At 56.5% G+C, this 17,298-nt stretch overlaps 6 protein-coding genes across 6 annotated transcripts; 3 read left to right on the forward strand and 3 right to left on the reverse strand.

Annotated features, from left to right (window-relative positions):
• Positions 1–1,738: 1,738 nt before the first annotated feature.
• KVR01_006553 (uncharacterized protein) lies at positions 1,739–4,034 on the reverse strand. Its single transcript, XM_044790505.1, has 2 exons — positions 3,620–4,034; positions 1,739–3,533 (listed from the first exon to the last, which is right to left on the reverse strand). Exons 1-2 carry the CDS (start codon positions 3,703–3,705, stop codon positions 1,994–1,996), a joined length of 1,626 nt encoding a protein of 541 aa, XP_044643984.1. The 5' UTR covers positions 3,706–4,034; the 3' UTR covers positions 1,739–1,993.
• A 1,072-nt stretch (positions 4,035–5,106) lies between these two features.
• KVR01_006952 (uncharacterized protein) lies at positions 5,107–5,845 on the forward strand (the record flags this gene model as incomplete). Its single annotated transcript, XM_044785096.1, has 3 exons — positions 5,107–5,180; positions 5,286–5,618; positions 5,743–5,845. The coding sequence occupies 3 exons, from the start codon at positions 5,107–5,109 to the stop codon at positions 5,843–5,845; spliced, it is 510 nt and encodes a 169-aa protein (XP_044644383.1).
• A 551-nt stretch (positions 5,846–6,396) lies between these two features.
• KVR01_006515 (uncharacterized protein) lies at positions 6,397–7,010 on the reverse strand (the record flags this gene model as incomplete). The annotated part of the gene is made up of 3 exons (XM_044789135.1): positions 6,397–6,609; positions 6,758–6,832; positions 6,930–7,010. 3 exons carry the CDS (start codon positions 7,008–7,010, stop codon positions 6,397–6,399), a joined length of 369 nt encoding a protein of 122 aa, XP_044643946.1.
• A 600-nt stretch (positions 7,011–7,610) lies between these two features.
• On the forward strand, positions 7,611–11,866 carry KVR01_006822 (uncharacterized protein). The gene is made up of 3 exons (XM_044794162.1): positions 7,611–8,605; positions 8,696–9,398; positions 9,456–11,866. Exons 1-3 carry the CDS (start codon positions 8,442–8,444, stop codon positions 9,690–9,692), a joined length of 1,104 nt encoding a protein of 367 aa, XP_044644253.1. The 5' UTR covers positions 7,611–8,441; the 3' UTR covers positions 9,693–11,866.
• Positions 10,419–11,482, reverse strand: KVR01_006881 (uncharacterized protein; the record flags this gene model as incomplete). Its single annotated transcript, XM_044793125.1, has 2 exons — positions 10,419–11,390; positions 11,450–11,482. 2 exons carry the CDS (start codon positions 11,480–11,482, stop codon positions 10,419–10,421), a joined length of 1,005 nt encoding a protein of 334 aa, XP_044644312.1.
• A 29-nt stretch (positions 11,867–11,895) lies between the features above and the next one.
• KVR01_006921 (Cu(2+)-transporting P-type ATPase CCC2) lies at positions 11,896–17,043 on the forward strand. The gene is made up of 2 exons (XM_044782337.1): positions 11,896–13,297; positions 13,382–17,043. Exons 1-2 carry the CDS (start codon positions 13,188–13,190, stop codon positions 16,821–16,823), a joined length of 3,552 nt encoding a protein of 1,183 aa, XP_044644352.1. The 5' UTR covers positions 11,896–13,187; the 3' UTR covers positions 16,824–17,043.
• Positions 17,044–17,298: the final 255 nt, after the last annotated feature.

Raw genomic sequence — 17,298 nt, forward strand, 5'->3', positions numbered from 1 at the left:
CCGCTAGACTTGAAATTGTGGTCTTTTGGCCGGGACCTCGGGACGCCTATTGCGATAAGCAGTCAATAAAGTTAGTCTCATTTGCAACAGTCCACTGGTATCATGTTTTCCTAGCAACACAATAGACAGCACAATTCACAGACCGTACCAATTAATCTAAAGGATTACCGATAGCATTCCTAGCAGTATTTAAGCACCATACTATCATACCTCAGACGTTGTATATGCTATTACTATAACACCACTATATCTTTAAAAAGAAAAGTCGTTCAGTGTTATAAAAGAGTCCCTCTGAATTACCTACATCTAGTATATTATCTTATAAGACATAGTCTTACAGGATGTAAGGGGGTTACTCAGAAGCGGGGGACAGATGCTATGGTCGAGCAGTGTACACCCGAGCAAAGCTTGGTTGTTGTTAATTGGAACACCAAGTATTGTATTCTTTCTACACTGTGAGTGGTCAACTGGTAGTTTTCATTCTTTTAACCACTGGGTCTTGAGCATTTACCACTGTATGAGGGCACCACAACTATCTGGAAACCCAATGGCATTTACTAGGCTGTCAGCGCTGCCGCCGGTACCCCACTTGTCAAAGACGGATACGTAATCAGCACAAAGGTCTGCACAATGGCTTTCTACAGGACCGAAAGACGCGGAACAGACGTTCATTGTACTTTTAATTTTCGAATGAGGTTGTGGGCCTCTAGTCAGAGACATATATAACCTCCACGGATCACTTGAGGCTCCACCCGAAGAAATGTTTCCTGACTAGAGAACTGAACAGAATTAGCGAATTATCTGGATAAGACCTGGAACGCTGAAGTTTCTCGGACGATCAATCACTGAGCCGACCCACAACCCCTGGATATGGAATTGCATCCGTTTTTCCAGAATCCCTATGTCCCCCACAGGAACGAACCGGTCCCTCAGATCGTTTTACTCGGGGGCCCTTTTCCTGTTTTGTATCAAAGTCTCCAGCTTAAACAGCTCTCTTACGAGCCCCAAGCACTTTTGCAAAGGACTAGGGAATTATTCCAGGACGTCATGTTTTATGACGTACTACAGTCTTTAGTAAAGGCTCACTTCGGTACAGTGCTCTTGTACTTGCAACAGGAGCCTCTTCTTCGCGAAAGTGAGGTACGGCTGTTCATGTACCTCTTCGACGTGTTTTTCTTTGCTGGAAACCTCACCGGGACAGCGGACCCCGCAGTAACACTTGAATTCCGGGAGGACATTTTCGGCCAGTGGCCGACGTACGTGGTAGGGGACAACGTACTATGGGGCAGGGTTACACCGCAGTATGTGGGTGTTGGTACTTCAGAGATGGCAGTCAGAGTGAACATCCAAGTAGAAGCGGCCCAGCCGCAATTCTGGGGAAGCCCTCATAGCAGGAGACCGCTGATAAGAGTCCTGAAAACTCTTCTGCATGAGATGGTACACGCATATCTCATTTGTTTCTCTTGCCCTGGCGGTTGTTGCCGCGATCAGATTGGTGCGAGCGGGCATGGCCCTGTGCCGCAGGAGCTGACCAGTGCCATCTTCAGAGAGGTAGCCAGTTGGGATGAGTCCCTCCACGAATTCTACCCAGACGACCGATATAACTTGGATTGAGTGCGAGATCTTGGCAGAGGTATTAGATTGGTTAGACTACCGGTGTTGAGGGAGGCAGGTCTGCGAGGCTCGAGGGCATACGCTCCTTTCACCGATTTTCAGACAAGGCGACGGCTCGGGGGGAAAACCAAGGTCCAGCATTCCATTTAAGTTGCTCATTAATACAACAAACAATAAATAAGATCCATCAATTATGCATGTTCTATAACGCTGACAAGAGCTGTATCTTATATTATATCATACATTAGGTTATCATTCTTTGCTCATCATCGTATCATGCCATTCCTTCTTTCTGCCTCGCCGTATCCTTCCGGTTCTAAGCTTTCCTATGCTGTCAGTTCTAATACAAAACCTGAAAACGTCAGAATATATACAAAGTCTACTCGTTCTTATATATGCCATCTTTACACAGCAGCGCAATCTTCTTGAATAGCCGCCTCCACTCGAGCGGGTCGCCCTTGATCTTGACGAACCGCACCTCGAGCAGCTCTGCACCCGAGCCGTCGGGTATCATGAACATGTCCACCATGATTTCGCCGTGCAGGCTCTGGTTCCTCCCGTCCACCGTCTTTACCTTCAGAGTAGTTATATGATCTCTAGAGTGCAGATTAAGCGCTGGAGGCTGCAGCGGGACGTTGAGCTGGTGCAAGGCGTCACTCAGCATCTGCACTAGCAGCTGGGCCGGCACATGAGAATAGAAGCGCGTGAGCGAGTAGGAAGGCACAATGTCTCTGAATCGGCGCGCACGTTGGGTCAAGCTGAAAGGGACTCCAGGTGCCTGACTGAACTGGCTCATGGTCGGTTCGTCTGCCAACACGTCGAGGTTGTGGCTTGGTCTGTCAGTGGAGAGATTAACACCACTGGCAGGCTGGGTCGCTGAGATGGCTCCGTTGATGGACCTCATGGCAGGCCTCTCCCAGTCAAATGCCACATCGTTAATTGGTGTCTCTGGCTGTGTCGCAGAGAACTTGGCTGTGAAGTCGGCGGCCGTGGGCTGGCTGTCTAGTTCCATCAAGTCGGCGTTCGCCCTTTGGGAGGGGGTAGGCTGCTGAGTGAGATCGATGCGCAGGTTCGCAAGCATCTGGGTAGCCAGCTGTATGGGGTCCAAGACCCTGCCGTCCGAGGTGAGAAGTTCATTGTGTCGAGTGTACCAGGGGTGCTGTCGTATTTGCGCGAAAGTGAAGCGCTTGTCGACCTCGATGTTCATCATGCCCCGCAACAGAGACAAGGCTTCGGTTGGTACTCTCTCCCACAACTCATCTGTGCTTCGGCCGTTCGTTCGGATGTACTCGCGCCATTCCCACTTCTTCTCAGTCGGCTCCTCCCAAGGCGTGTTCCCGACCAGAAGCACGAATAATATGACCCCGCATGACCATATGTCGACCAAGTCGGCGCGATACTTCATAGACTTGTCTCCAGACGAACAGCGGAGCACCTCGGGAGCAATGTACGGCGGGCTGCCACACATGGTGGAGCTCTCCTTTGTCTTGCCTTTGTACTGGAAGAGGGTGGCCATGCCGAAATCCGCAAGCTTCAGGTTGCCAGTGTCGGAGAGGAGTATGTTCTCCGGTTTCAAATCGCGATGCGCGATGCCCTTGGAGTGCATGAAGCTGACCCCACTGATGAGCTGCAGGAAGTAGACGTGGGCGATGTCCCCGGACACACCCTTGTCGGCCTCGATCTTGTCGAACAGGTCTCCGCCGTCAGCGAACTCCATGGCAATCCACCTCCACACGGCGTCTTCGCCAGTGGCGAACCACTCGATGACGTTTGGGTGCTGTCCAATGTGGGAATGGAGTGAGACCTCCATGGCGATCTGCTTAGCTGAGATGCGGCCATTTTTGATTGCGTAGTCCTTATGTATGAACTTGACGGCGAAGACTGGTGTTGGTGCCTCGAGAGGAACGGCCTTCCTGATCCTGTAGTGGGTCTGTCAGTACGCCGGTAGGGCTGAGATGGGTCTAATTATGTGAGCATGACTTGGGGACGAGGAAGGGCAGCTCACGATGCATATGCCCCTCTGCCAATGGTCTTGGACACAACCCTGAAGGGGAGGTCGGATGGCAGAGGGCTCAGCTGGGAGTGCTGCATCTCGAGCTCTCTCTGAGGGAGGGCGAGCGAGAGAGAGGGCGAGACAGGGCTGCAGAGAGGCAACTCGGAATCACAGTTCAAGCCGTGCCGTGCCCTGTGTGTAAGTGGCCAGCCGGGTCAGTCACGACAGGGGTGGCGAGTCCGGGCTGGTGGGCGGCAACTGAGTTGTGAAAATAAATCTGAGATGAGGCCGCGAACCAGCGATCTCTGACATGGGATTACGCTCAATGCCGTTCATGCAATGAGATGGTGTGGTGTGCCAGCCCGCCGTGTGATGCAACAACAAAGGTCGCGTGCCGTTCGCGTAGAGTGAGTCGCGTTGGGAGCTCGGATGAGGCTCTCAAAGGCGACAGGCTCCAGTCCGGCGGCAAAATGGGTCTCTGCATGTTGTTGTCCGAGACCCTGCATCATGGGCTGCAGACCCAGCGCATTGGCTGAGCAACGCGGTTTCCAGGCTGCCAGGCGGGTGGGGCCCAGGTCATGGCTGCACTAAAACAGCCAGTGGGGAGGGCGTGAGTTACCTGGGTACCTGGATACCCAGGTAGGTGCAGGGCCGGGATGGAGAATTCTGCACTCCCCTGCAAGACTGAGGACTCGCTCGTCCCAAAATGGAAAGGTCAGCACGACTTCAATTTCTACAACCTCAAAGCTACTTATAAGTACCTTCTTCCTCTTTTTTTCACATTCCAGGACCCTATCCACTAACCCAAACCCTAACCGCTAACCCTAACACTAACCATGGGGGCTTCGCCCCCAAGCCCCCACTGGGGGGGACCCCCCCAGACCCCCTGATAAAAAGTGGTTGAGGTACCGTTGAGTACCTGGAAGGCTTGGCATTTGAGGTTGCAGTTAGGTGGGGCCGACTAGGCATCTTTGGGTGCAGCGAGTCCTCAGTCTTGCAGGGGAGTGCAGAATTCTCCATCCCGGTGCAGGGCCGGCCGTTGGCCCTGCTAAAACTCTGGCGGTTGCTGGAGAGCTTGGGTGGGGTCGACCAACACCTTGGTGTAAACAATGCAGCGAGCCCGTCAGCCCGCAAGCAGACCAAAGGACGATCCCGATCCATGATTTGACAATTGGCCCAGCCGCTCCTGACCAACCTCTCCTAGCCAGCACCTACCTGCCTCACCCTCATCTTCAACCTCACCCTTGCCCATCCTGCAAACGACTGGAATCATCGCAGCATCGCGCTCGTACTTTAGGGAATCTGTTTCTTGATCAGAGGCTAGACTATCCTTCCTTAGCCATCTCCCTTACTTTTTAATCTTGCCACGCAGATTCCACGCAACACATAAATTCTCTCAAAGCACTGGCCTTACAACCTATCCTTGAATCCGTGAGCAATAACTTGGCCAGCTATACCTCGCCTGCCTGGTATTTGACTTAACCATTACACTTGCGAAAATGGAGGGCCCTCAGGCTGCAGGCGGCGTGCTTGGTGGTGTTAGGAAAGCAGATTCTCAGAGTGTCACCAAGAGGTATGCGTCTGGGAGCCATGAATCCCCACCACAGCACAGCCTTCTCAAAGCCCCAGAACATGTGGGCACAGGAGCATACAGCTGACGCCGCGCCCTGCAATGCAGACTGCAAACAGAGCTGATGCAGCTCATGACGTCCCCCTCGGACGGAGTCTCCGCGTTCCCCAACCCCGACGGCGACCTGACCAAGTGGCGCGCCACCATCAAAGGAGTCGACGACACCCCCTACGCCGGCCTGGAGTTCAAGCTGTCTTTCAGCTTCCCCGCCGATTACCCCTACAAGGCCCCCGAGGTGCTTTTCCGCACCCCCATCTACCACCCCAACGTCGACTTCTCCGGCCGGATCTGCTTGGATATCCTCAAAACTAAGTGGTCTGCGGCGTACAACATCCGAACCGTCCTGCTGAGTCTGCAGAGTCTGCTCGGAGAACCCAACAAGTGAGTCGGTCTCCTAACTGGATGTCGACGGGAGCGAAAGCCCGGGCAACTTGGCCTGGCTTGCCCGGGGAGGCTCGATTCCGCTATGGGCTGGAGAACTGTTGGCTGACCTAATGTCTCCTAGTGAATCGCCTCTGAATGCTGAGGCTGCGGAGCTTTGGGACAAGGACCCCGAGGAGTTCAAGCGCAAGGTGACGGCACGTCACCGCGACATTGACGACGAATGAGTTAGAGCATGCATTTTCATTTGGGAGCATGGAGTCAACGTGTAGAATACTGGCATTGGTCACTGGGTTGGAGGATTCGGCGATACCGCATTTACAGGGTCGGACAGTTTGAACCTGAGGCCGCATATCTTGTTGGCTTCTGCCATCAGGCGTAGGGGCCTCTTCTTCCAGAAATACATGCATTGGCCTGATTGTACTCCTTGACGCATGCCCTTGAAGCGTGGGTATCTTAGATACACGTCGTGTCCCTTCCCCCCTGTCTCCACGGTGATCACAACGGTCGGTCACGCTCGATGTCCCGGCAATCCTGGTCGGCGCTGGGGGGCGCTGTTTGTTGTCTTTCGCATTTCTCATTTTTTTGCTTCCTCGGTAGTATGAAGCTAGAAAAAGCCGTAGAAAACTCCGGAAAGCCACCATGACCAGACAAGGAACCCAAGTTTTCACGGACCGACCCTCAAAAACACCTGGGACAGGCGCCCCTCGTCGTATTGTTTGCAAGCGCGGGTTGTCCCTCCAGAGCCCCTCCTGTCAACACTCAACATGACGCTCGCTTAAGCCTCCTCCTCCTCGACGGTGGTCGTGACCAGGCCCTTGGGGTTCTTGACGTTGACGGCCTGGACGTAGCTGTACAGCTTCTCCTTGGCGCCCTCCTCATCGTTTCTTCGTCGGGAGATGCGGACGCGGAGTCTGTATGGCACGCCCTTGACACCCTGCTCCCACACCTTCTTGTTCAGCTGGGGGTCAAGACGGACATCGGAGGTGCCCTGTGAGGTGGAGTCTAGTCAGTGATCTGGTCTCGGTGTCACATGCGGACTGAGCGGTCGTTCCAAGTTCGTCGATGTCTTGCTCGATTTCGTCGGTCGCGGCATACGTAGCCCTCGTTTCGAAAGATGGAAAGGGGGATCAGCATACCATAGCCTGGTGCGCGAAGGCCTTGATCTCCTTGATGGCGCGGGGGGCCCTCTTCTTGAAGGTGACACCGTGCAGCTGTTCCAAAACCGCCCCGTCAGCATCCAGCTCCAGCAGCAATAAATGGCTCCTCAATTGAAGGTGTAGTTCGTCGGTCGGGGTTGGCGAGACGTACCCTCTTGTGCATGTGGATGGTGTACTCGCGGGCGACCACGTCCTGGATGGCGGACCGGCCAGACTTCTGCTTGGACGACATTTCTGCACACGGGACTCGGTTAGAATTGTTGCAACAGAATTGAGAAAAACCGGGAAAATGAGCAGTAATCGGACTCACTGAGGGGTGTACGGTGTCGTGAGTCGTCGGTGGAAGTTGGGGCGTTGTCGTCTTCGAGGTTGTCGGCTGCACTCTTCTGGAATACGGATTCTGTCAGAGATCCAAAAGTTGTGGGCGGCGGAAAAATCTGGCCCTGCTCAGGATGGTGGTCGGCTGTGATTGGCTGTGAGCGCTGACATAACCATGGCGCTGCTGACTAAGACAGATGTGGCTGTGGTGGCTGGGCTAGGGGCCATCGCCCGGGCGAGTGTTGTCCAGGGGGAAACACGTTTGCCGGGAGGGAATTGCGACGTTGTTGTTTGCTTCACGGCAATGATTTTGCCTTGGTCTTTACGGAGTATGCTATGCAATACTGGGATATCAGCCTGTGCAACAAGAACTACAGCGTCTCTAGTAGCAGTCTTGTGCTAAGCGTTGGATCCGACTCCTCTTCTGATCTGAGCATGCTAGGTGCTCCGGTGTTTATTTACTCTTGCAGCTGAACAGGAATGCATGCGCACCCGGTCCACCACAACACAGACTCACAGCGCTCATGCCGACTACCTAGGTAACCACCTGGGCAGGCAGGTAGTAAATACGGAGTGGGCTGCAGCCGGCGTTCCGTCGCACCTCTTCCGCCTTATCCATCCCATATTCCGCACCGGGCACAACCCGCGCGTTGCGTGCCAGTTCTGAGCAGTGCCAACGGCCCCTCTTACAGTCGCGCAAAGGCCACAACCAGTAAAATTTCTTGTCTGGATACATACTCTCAGAGCTCGCGTCCAGAGGCGGGTTTTCCCAAGGTGCATCGGCTGCCATCGATTCGAAGGGAATACGGCAAGCGACTTGGCACGGTAAATTAGGTGAACCCACTCCCGTGGAGCAAATCTCACCTGGGCTGCTGGGCATCACGGAGCGCCTGGCCCGTGCGCGAATCTGCGACCTCTTTGCCTCTGGGAATCCCAAGTCCCCGTCAACCCTTCCCCATCACCCCGTCCAAAAACAACCCGACCGAGCAGACAGAGGCCGCACAACACCATCAGTGACCTCATTGGTCTAGTCACAATCTCTCCGGTGTGCGCAGAGCACACCCTGCCGCTCGCTTCGCCCTCAACACCAAGCCCGCCCTCCCTCCTGACCCGTCCGTCGTAACCGTCCTCGCCGGTTTCTTCCCAACCGGCCCCCTTCGACAAACCGCTCACTTCACAATTCTCGACCCCCACCACACCCAATCGAGCTCCTAAACTTTTCGAATCCAAGGCACAGTCGCTGGTCCCACAGGCCTCGTGTGTTCTGTCTTCAATCTCGTAGAATCGAAGCCACTAGCGACTCGAAACAGTAGCCTGAGACCAAGGCGGCGACGGGCTTTCCACCATGGAGAACACGCACTCACCTTCGCCGGTGCCCGATTTGAATCGGAACCGGCTGCCGACCCTTTTCGAAGTTCTGAGCAGGCGGACGCTGCCGCCAGTCGACCTGTTCTCATTCTACATCTTTATGAGAGATCAGCAAAGATCAGTGGACTACCTAGACTTTTGGTACGGAGGCCCCAAACCCAGCACAGGACGCAACGGGGCGGCTGCCCCGCCAACTTGTCTCGACTGCTAACAGCCCTCTCCCGTCAACAGGCTCGATGTCGCTCAGCACATGACGCTATGCCGGCACTACGTCCGAGAGATGCGGAGGTCCGTCCTGATAGGCACACCCGAACCCGAACACGCCTCGAAGCGCTCCTCACAAATCCTGGAGAGCATGGGCGACATGAATTACGCGGCGCCGGGCCCCTCGATGTATGCCAATGACAAGGATCGAGACCAGGACGCGCAGATGTCGGCCTACCTGCGCGAGGATAGGGCGTCGCCCACTGCCGCCGGCTTCCACGACTCCCCGCACAGCAGCGGCGAGCGCGCCAGGCCCAGCCCCGGCACGGGCAGTACGCCGCGCGACCTGATGACCGACTCCAACAGCCCCTTCCACGAGGTCGCGAGGCAGGACATCCGTGCATCGGCCGAGAAGATTCTCTACACGTTCCTCCTGCCCGGCGCGGAGCGGGAGATTGTCCTGCCATCTCAGATCACCGAGGACGTGACGAGGTCCATCGAGGAGGAAGGTAGAGATGACCCGGAGGTGTTTGACCTGGCCAAGGATTATGTGTTTCAGGCCATGGAGCGAGACGCCTTTCCTGGCTTCCTGCGCATGAAGGCACTGGGCAATTTGATCCCGCCGACCCTGATCATGAGGCTCATTATCGGCCTAGTCTCAATGTTTGGTGGATTCTGGGCTGCGTTCGTCTTGATCTTCCTCAACGCCTCAAGGCTGACGAGATTATGGGTATGCTGGCACCCTTCCCGCTTCGAACCGAACCCGCTGCTAACGCTCAGGCTCCAGCTCATCCTACCCTTTACGCTCGGCGTCTACTTCCTCGCGTCATATCAGTATTCCCTCGACCCCGTGCTGGCTCTGATCGGCCTGAGCGAGTACACGCCTTTCAACTTCTCACGGGTGCGTGAGCCATACGTCCGAAAGCTGCTCGCAAAGCGAGCCCTGATGGTATTGGCTGTGACGGCAACCGTGGATGCAGCACTACTAGTGCTGTTCATCCTCGTGCCGGGCAAACGGCTTTGAGCAGCCAAGATATTCAAGTTACCCTTTGGAGCTTCTGCGAAATAGGAAGACACACGTCTATTTTCCTAGTGCATTTAATCTGACGACGCTCATGACTGTTTTGCTTTATGCTATTTGACACCTCCTTTTCCCTCGCTTCATTTTGTCTGTGCTTTTACAAGTCATTCTTCTGGTCTTGTTTTCAGGATACGATACCAATTTGCAGGCGACGGTTTCTTCATCTATTTTTGGGCGAGACGGAACGGGGCAGCCTGTATCGCAACAATTACAACATTAAAATGGGGGAATGGCGTTGAAATGGCTCGAAGATCATGCAACATTTTGCTCTTTTTTTGGCATCTTCACCGGACGGCGGGAAGCGCAGGGGAAAGTATCGCTGTAACAACACTTGTATGATTTCACCGAGAAAGAGGAAGGTTTGGGATCTGTTTCTGTCGAGGACTGTACAATGTACTCTTGTCCAATCTTTGCTGATGCACGAGAATACAAAGACTGATACCTGAGTCCCAACGCTGGCGTCACTTCTTGGGTCGCGTACTACATTGTACCGCGTGGATGGACCGCTTCTCGAACCCCTAGGACGCAATCGAAGCCCAAGGACGCGATTTGATGCAAATATGTGCAGTCCTTCGGAATAATTTAGTTACGGGCAAGGTTGCCCGTCTATCCCTGGGTGTATCGGAGCATTCGGGCCCAGCCATTCCTTGACATACGGTCGACGCCTGTTCATAGCTTCCGCCGACTCGTCCTCTTCTGGTTTTGACTGGTGGAGTCAGCACTGTCGTCCAGGTCCATGGCCTCGTCGTCGTCATCCTCCAAGCCCTCGGTCAGCTTCTCCATGCCGCGCTTGCTCCCGCTGCCAGCACCAGCTGCTGCCCCATGGTGAGAGCCCACCCCTGCTCCTCCCCCAGCCCCCGCGATAGCCCCGGTGGTAGCTGCCTGTCCTCCGGCGCCGCCAGCGGCAGATCGCATACCGGTGCGCCCCGCCGCCCCGCCGCCGAGCCTCCGTCCCGCGCCGCGGGTCCCGTTGGCGGGGGCGCCGGAGGCCGCCGGGTCCGAGGGGTCACTGGTCTCGGCCTTGACGACGGCCTGGAAGGTCCTGTCCCACTCCCTCTTGTCGTTTGCCTTGCGGGCGGCCTCCCTCCTGATGTCGGCGATGTTGGCCTCGATCTCGGCGAGGGTGGCGTCGCAGCGCTGGCTCCAGTTCTGCAGGGTGGCGACGATGCTGGGCACGGTGCCGGGCTGGACGTCGCGCAGGGGCGCGACGGAGGAGACCTGGACGACGGAGCGGAGGGGGTTCAGCTTGGCGTTGAGGAGGCCGGCGTAGACGGCGGAGATGACCAGGTCCTCGACCTCGCGGGGCGAGGCCAGGCCGAGGTGGCGCTGCAGGGCGTGGTAGGTGAGGTTCTCCCTGTCGCGGCTGAGGGTGAGGAGGGAGAGCTGGCGGAGCTTGAGGGCCTGGCGGTCGTCGAGGGCCGGGAGGTTCGGGGTGGAGAGGTATGTGGAGTAGAGGCCGTTGCTGAAGATGCGGAGCTGGGTGAGGTAGGGCTGGTACTCGGGGGAGTCCTGGAGGGCCCGGATGGAGGGGCTGGCGAGGAGGTCGGAGAAGATGTAGGTGCCCTGTGCGGATGTGGCGTGTGTGATGAGGTCTGCGGCCGCCTTTGGCGAGTTGGCGGACTTTGTGAGGGCCAGGAAGGGCTGCGAGCTGGTCAGCGAGTGAGGGGAGGCATGGCCATGGCCCAGGCATGGGAACCTGCCTCGAGAGCGTTGAGAGCCTTGGTCTGCTCCATGATGGCGAAGACGAGGCGCAGGCCGTGGCTAGAGGTATGAGACGAAGAGGATGCACCGGCCGAGGAAGCTGGTTGTTTGTCAAGCTGTGCTCGGTCAAATCAAGCTTCGTTGATCGACGTCAATCAGTCAATCAGCGACGGACGGGGATAAGATAGACGGCCTGAGCGGGGCAGGCAACCAGGCAGGGAGGCAGGCAGGCAGGCAAGCCTGGCTGTTGGCTGTCTGGCTGTCTGGCGGGCAAGTTTAGCCTGGGCTCGCCTGTGTGGAGTTACGGGCGCACACAGTAAAATCCGGGGGGCGATTAGATTGTACACATTAGATACCAGACTACCAGGACTATCACAGCTTCGTGACCAGGGTCATGTGTCAATTGGCAATTGTGTGACGGCCTAAGGAGTGTTTGGGTGAGGTGGGTGTATCAAGATCAGCTCAAAACGCTCTTGAGACCTGAGGCTCTGGGGGCAGGGGTCTCGGTCGACGGCCGGGCCCCCTCTGCCCAGGTGGCCCTGCAAGGTAGGCAGGCAGTCTACTGTGCTGCAGTGTATAATAAAGATGCCTCCCCAAGCTCCCGTCGAAGCCACATCGGCGGATTCTGCGGGTGTGGTGACATGATCTGCAGCTATTGGAAGGTGTCGTCGATAGTCTGGTGCAGCGGACACTTTGGATAAACACCGGCAGACTGTTCCTATTGCGGTGGCCCCGGAGGCTCGGCAGTGCGGTTGCAAAGATAAAGAGATGCGTGCTGAGTGAGCCCTGGCCCGATGGCGAACACAGGCCTTGGCCGTAAAACAAACGACGGCCAGACCTCGAAACAAGAGCCGCCGCCTCTTGTCCTTTGTCCCCCTGGATACCTGCTGGCCTCAGACAACGACCAGGCGGATAGACAGAACGTGCTCATGCGCCCGACTGACTAGTGCCCTGGGGCCCCCGGTCAACCCGCCCTCCTTGTTCACATCACAAATCAAGGGGCCACCCCCCACTGCTGATGAATCCAGCGGCCCAGCCCTGTGTGCGGGTTCCAGGCTTGCACCACGGATTTCATTAGCCAGAAGGCCCTCGGGGCCCTCCCGCTGACGCCTCTTCTCTCTCGCTTCTTATTATTCTCTGATCCGCATCAGGGGTACTGGGTACCTGGATACTTCTAAACCTTAGCTCTCTTCCAGAAACGACAAACCTGCGACACACCTCAACCCGCCCGCCAGTGGTCACTTTAGACTCAGATCCCGCACTCCCGACCGAGTCAAACCCGACTGCCCTGCCGCCTTTTCTCCTCCTCCCCTCCTGTTTACAGAGCAAACCTTTTGACCTCTTCATGTCCTGCCTGTGTCACTTCTCGCTCCCGCCCACTGTCACCCTCCAGCATCCTTGAACCCCGACCGACTCCATCTTCCACGCCGCCATTTCTTCCGGGCGCACGCAGCCTCACGAGTCCTCGGCTCGCTGGCCCCTACTTGTACATACCTTGCCTGTACATAAGCTGATATCAGCCCCGGAAGCTGGTCTTCTGGTCTCCCCACCAGTCTATAATCCACATCTTCCTCTTCCAGAGACACATTTCCATTAGCCTGCATTGCCTATCTTTTCCCAGTCCCCAACTCCCAATCCCCAATGCGTTGCGACTCCATCTAGCATCGCCACGCCCTAGCTTCCGAGCACAGTCGGCCTGTCGACGACACCCGCCGCCTACAACCAACAGCCAGCGATATGGCTCCCTCACACATCAGCATTCCCTCTGGGCCATCTGGGGGCTTATTATTAAGTGCCCCGCCCTCAGCACAATGGGCTACCACCACTTTGAAAGTTGGCGGCATGACGTGAGTCTCCTGCCCTCAGCCTCAGCCTCCGCCTCCACCCCCGCCCCGGGAACCCCGTCGCCAATACTGACTGACTGATGATAGTTGCGGTGCATGTACCTCGGCCGTCGAGAGCGGGCTCAAAAACGTTGACGGGGTCGGGAACGTGTCCGTCAGCCTAATCATGGAGAGGGCTGTCGTTATGCACGACCCTGCGAGAATAACCGCCGAGAAGATCGCAGAGATAATTGAAGATCGAGGTTTCGACGCCGAGGTCCTCGCAACAGACATACAAACACCCAGGGCAAATGTCGACCATGCTTTTAAGGATGCCATGGACGACGGCGGCGTTAAATACGTTGGGACCGTCGTGGCCATCGAGGGCATGACATGCGGCGCCTGCACCTCCGCCGTCGAAGGCGCATTCAAGGACGTCCCCGGCCTCAGGTCTTTCAGCATTTCCCTGTTGTCCGAGAGGGCTGTTATAGACCACGACCCCGTCGCTTTGCCAGCCGACAGGATCGCAGAGATGATCGAGGACCGGGGCTTTGGCGCAACTATCGTCGAGTCGACGCCGCTGGAGCCTGAGAAAAAGACCAGCTCTGCCGCCTCAGCAAGGAATTCGTCATCAATAGTAACGACTGTTGCCATCGAGGGCATGACCTGTGGCGCTTGCACCTCAGCCGTCGAGTCTGGATTCAAGGGGGTGGAAGGCATGATCAAGTTCAACATCAGCCTTTTGGCTGAGAGGGCTGTGATTACACACAACCCATCGATACTGCCCTCGGAAAAGATCGTCGAGATCATCGAGGACAGAGGGTTTGACGCCAACATCATTTCAACCCAAGCCGAGTCAGCCGATGCTGCCGAAACCACGTCCACCGCGCAATTCAAAGTCTTCGGTGTACCGGATGCCACAGCCGCCACCGCCCTGGAGGGGACCCTGCAGGCTATGCCTGGTGTCAGCTCGGCCAAGCTGAGCCTTTCAACATCGCGCATGACTGTGAACCACCAGCCGCACACGACAGGTCTACGTGCGATCGTTGAGGCGGTCGAGAAAGCAGGTTACAACGCTCTGGTTGCCGACAATGATGACAACAACGCCCAGCTAGAGTCTCTGGCCAAGACGAGAGAGATCAACGAATGGAGACGCGCCTTCAAGACGTCCTTGTCCTTCGCTATCCCGGTTTTCTTCATCGGCATGATCCTGCCCATGGCTCTGCCCTTCCTGGATTTTGGATCATGGCAACTCCTGCCCGGTCTCTTTCTTGGCGATATCTTGTGTCTGGTCCTCACCATTCCCGTTCAGTTCGGCATCGGAAAGCGCTTCTACATTTCCGCATACAAGTCGATCAAGCACGGCTCACCGACCATGGACGTTCTGGTCGTCTTGGGCACCTCCTGTGCCTTTTTCTTCAGCTGCGTTGCTATGCTGGTGTCCTTCTTCTTCCCGCCTCACTCGAGACCGAGCACCATCTTCGACACGAGCACCATGCTGATCACTTTCATCACGCTCGGTCGATTCCTGGAAAACCGTGCCAAGGGCCAGACCTCCAAGGCACTGTCGAGATTGATGTCACTGGCTCCATCCATGGCGACCATCTACGCTGATCCCATTGCTGCCGAGAAGGCTGCCGAGAACTGGGACAACGTCGCGGGAAATGGCGAGCCAAAGACCCCGATGGCAGACGGCAATGCTGCTGAGGAGAAGATCATCCCGACCGAGCTCATCCAGGTCGGAGACATAGTAATTCTCCGACCGGGAGACAAGATCCCTGCTGATGGTGTCTTGGTCCGAGGTGAGACATATGTGGACGAGAGCATGGTCACTGGCGAGGCCATGCCTGTCCAGAAGCGCAAGGGCTCCAACCTGATCGGGGGTACCGTCAACGGCCACGGGCGATGCGACCTCAGGGTCATCCGCGCCGGCAGGGACACTCAGCTCAGCCAGATTGTGAAGCTCGTCCAGGATGCTCAGACAACAAGAGCCCCGATTCAGAGGCTGGCGGACACCCTCGCCGGATACTTTGTCCCGACTATCCTTGTCCTTGGTTTCGGGACCTTTGTCGTTTGGATGATCCTCAGCCATGTCCTCACCCACCCACCAAAGATATTCGAGGAGGAAGCCAGCGGTGGCAAGATATTTGTATGCGTCAAGCTGTGCATCGCGACCATCGTCTTTGCTTGCCCGTGTGCACTCGGCCTCGCCACTCCGACTGCCGTTATGGTCGGCACGGGAGTCGGTGCTGAGAACGGTATCCTGGTCAAGGGCGGAGCGGCCTTGGAGACCACCACCAAAGTTACTCAGGTTGTTCTCGACAAGACTGGCACTATCACATATGGCAAGATGACAGTGGCCAACATGAAGGTCGTTCCCCTCTGGCAAGATAATGAATGGCGTCGTCGATTGTGGTGGACAATTGTTGGTCTCGCGGAGATGGGCAGTGAGCATCCTGTTGGTAAGGCCGTGCTCCGTGCGGCCAAGACCGAAATCGGTATCGGCCCCGAGGACACCATCGAGGGCAGCGTTGGCGACTTTACTGCTGCCGTTGGCCGTGGTATTTCGGCCAGCGTGGAGCCGGCCACCAGCGCCGAGCGTACCCGGTACACAGTACTGGTTGGCAACGTCAAGTTCTTGCGTGAGAACAATGTCGACGTGCCCCCAGAGGCCATCGAAGCATCTGAACGCATTAATAAGGATGCTTCCTCTGGCAAGGCCGGCGATTCTGCTGGAACGACCAACATCTTCATCGCCATCGACGGCAAATACTCTGGTCACCTGTGTCTCTCCGACACGATCAAGGAAGGCGCGGCCGCTGCCATCGCCGTCCTGCAGCATCGCATGGGCGTCAAGGTGGCCATGGTCACTGGCGACCAGCCCGGCACTGCGCATGCAGTCGCTGCTGCGGTTGGTATCGCGGAGGAGGACGTCCACGCTGGTGTGAGCCCAGACCAGAAGCAGGCTATTATCCGCCAGCTCCGTGAGCAGGGCGAATGCGTGGCCATGGTGGGCGACGGCATCAACGACTCTCCCGCCCTCGCGACCGCCGACGTGGGCATCGCCATGAGCTCTGGCACAGACGTGGCCATGGAGGCGGCAGACGTGGTCCTCATGCGACCTGACGAGCTGATGGACATCCCTGCTGCGCTTCACCTCGCCAAGTCGATATTCAACCGTATCAAGGGCAACCTGGCGTGGGCCTGCATGTACAACATCATCGGACTCCCCTTCGCCATGGGAATCTTCCTGCCCTTCGGCTTCCACCTGCATCCCATGGCTGCCGGGGCGGCCATGGCGCTGAGTTCCGTGTCGGTCGTGGTATCATCGCTGCTGCTCAAGTTCTGGCGGAGGCCGCGCTGGATGGACGAGGCCGCGGGCCAGGCTGCCATGAACAGGAGGGCGAAGCGGCCTGGCAAGATGGACATGGTCAAGAACCTCGCTTCGGACGTCCTTGATCGCGCGAAGGGTGTCGTAGGCCGGAGGAGGAAGGACGAGGAAGGCTACGTGCCCCTGGCGAATCTGGCAGATGCCGAGGACAGAGTATGATTGGGTTGTTATCATTTTGGCCGGGAGAGATGGATAGCAGAAGCACCGCCACCTTTACGATTGTCTTTTCCCTTTTCTGGGCTTTGGGAACGAACCTATGTTGATGGCGTAACTGGCATAGCGTATACTTGAATGTATTAATCGACATCAAGCTTGTTCGGTCCGATCCAGTGTGATAGTTCGTGCCTCTTCAGTCAAGACTTGTCCAAATCGACCCTCGTACCTGGTCCCATTGTATTCGCGACCACAACATCGTATTGGACTGACTGGCTTGCTCTACCATTTCTTCTCGTTGAAGAGTGGATCCGGACTCTGGAAATTTATACACATTCAGCCACACAACATACCCGACCCATCAATCGCTCAAAACCAGTAAAGAAAAGAGGCTCCATGAAGTCGCTTCTCAAAGTGCGCGAGAATCGCTCAGTAGGAAGTGTGCCTCTAATAACGTGAAGGTGACTGGTGACGGGCACGT

This window comes from Diaporthe batatas (genome assembly GCF_019321695.1).
Source record: "Diaporthe batatas strain CRI 302-4 chromosome Unknown Contig00007, whole genome shotgun sequence".
In the NCBI taxonomy this organism is placed as follows: Eukaryota; Fungi; Ascomycota; class Sordariomycetes; order Diaporthales; family Diaporthaceae; genus Diaporthe; species Diaporthe batatas.

Bases quoted from the DNA above. Each gene is read 5' to 3' on its own strand.
- KVR01_006921 (XM_044782337.1), top strand. From the start codon at position 13,188: ATGGCTCCCTCACACATCAGCATTCCCTCTGGGCCATCTGGGGGCTTA. The intron at 13,298-13,381 runs GTGAGTCTCCTG...GACTGATGATAG, and splicing joins TTGAAAGTTGGCGGCATGAC to TTGCGGTGCATGTACCTCGG.
- KVR01_006822 (XM_044794162.1), top strand. From the start codon at position 8,442: ATGGAGAACACGCACTCACCTTCGCCGGTGCCCGATTTGAATCGGAAC. The intron at 8,606-8,695 runs GTACGGAGGCCC...TCCCGTCAACAG, and splicing joins GTGGACTACCTAGACTTTTG to GCTCGATGTCGCTCAGCACA. The intron at 9,399-9,455 runs GTATGCTGGCAC...CTCAGGCTCCAG, and splicing joins CAAGGCTGACGAGATTATGG to CTCATCCTACCCTTTACGCT.
- KVR01_006553 (XM_044790505.1), bottom strand. From the start codon at position 3,705: ATGCAGCACTCCCAGCTGAGCCCTCTGCCATCCGACCTCCCCTTCAGG. The intron at 3,534-3,619 runs GTGAGCTGCCCT...GACCCACTACAG, and splicing joins GGCAGAGGGGCATATGCATC to GATCAGGAAGGCCGTTCCTC.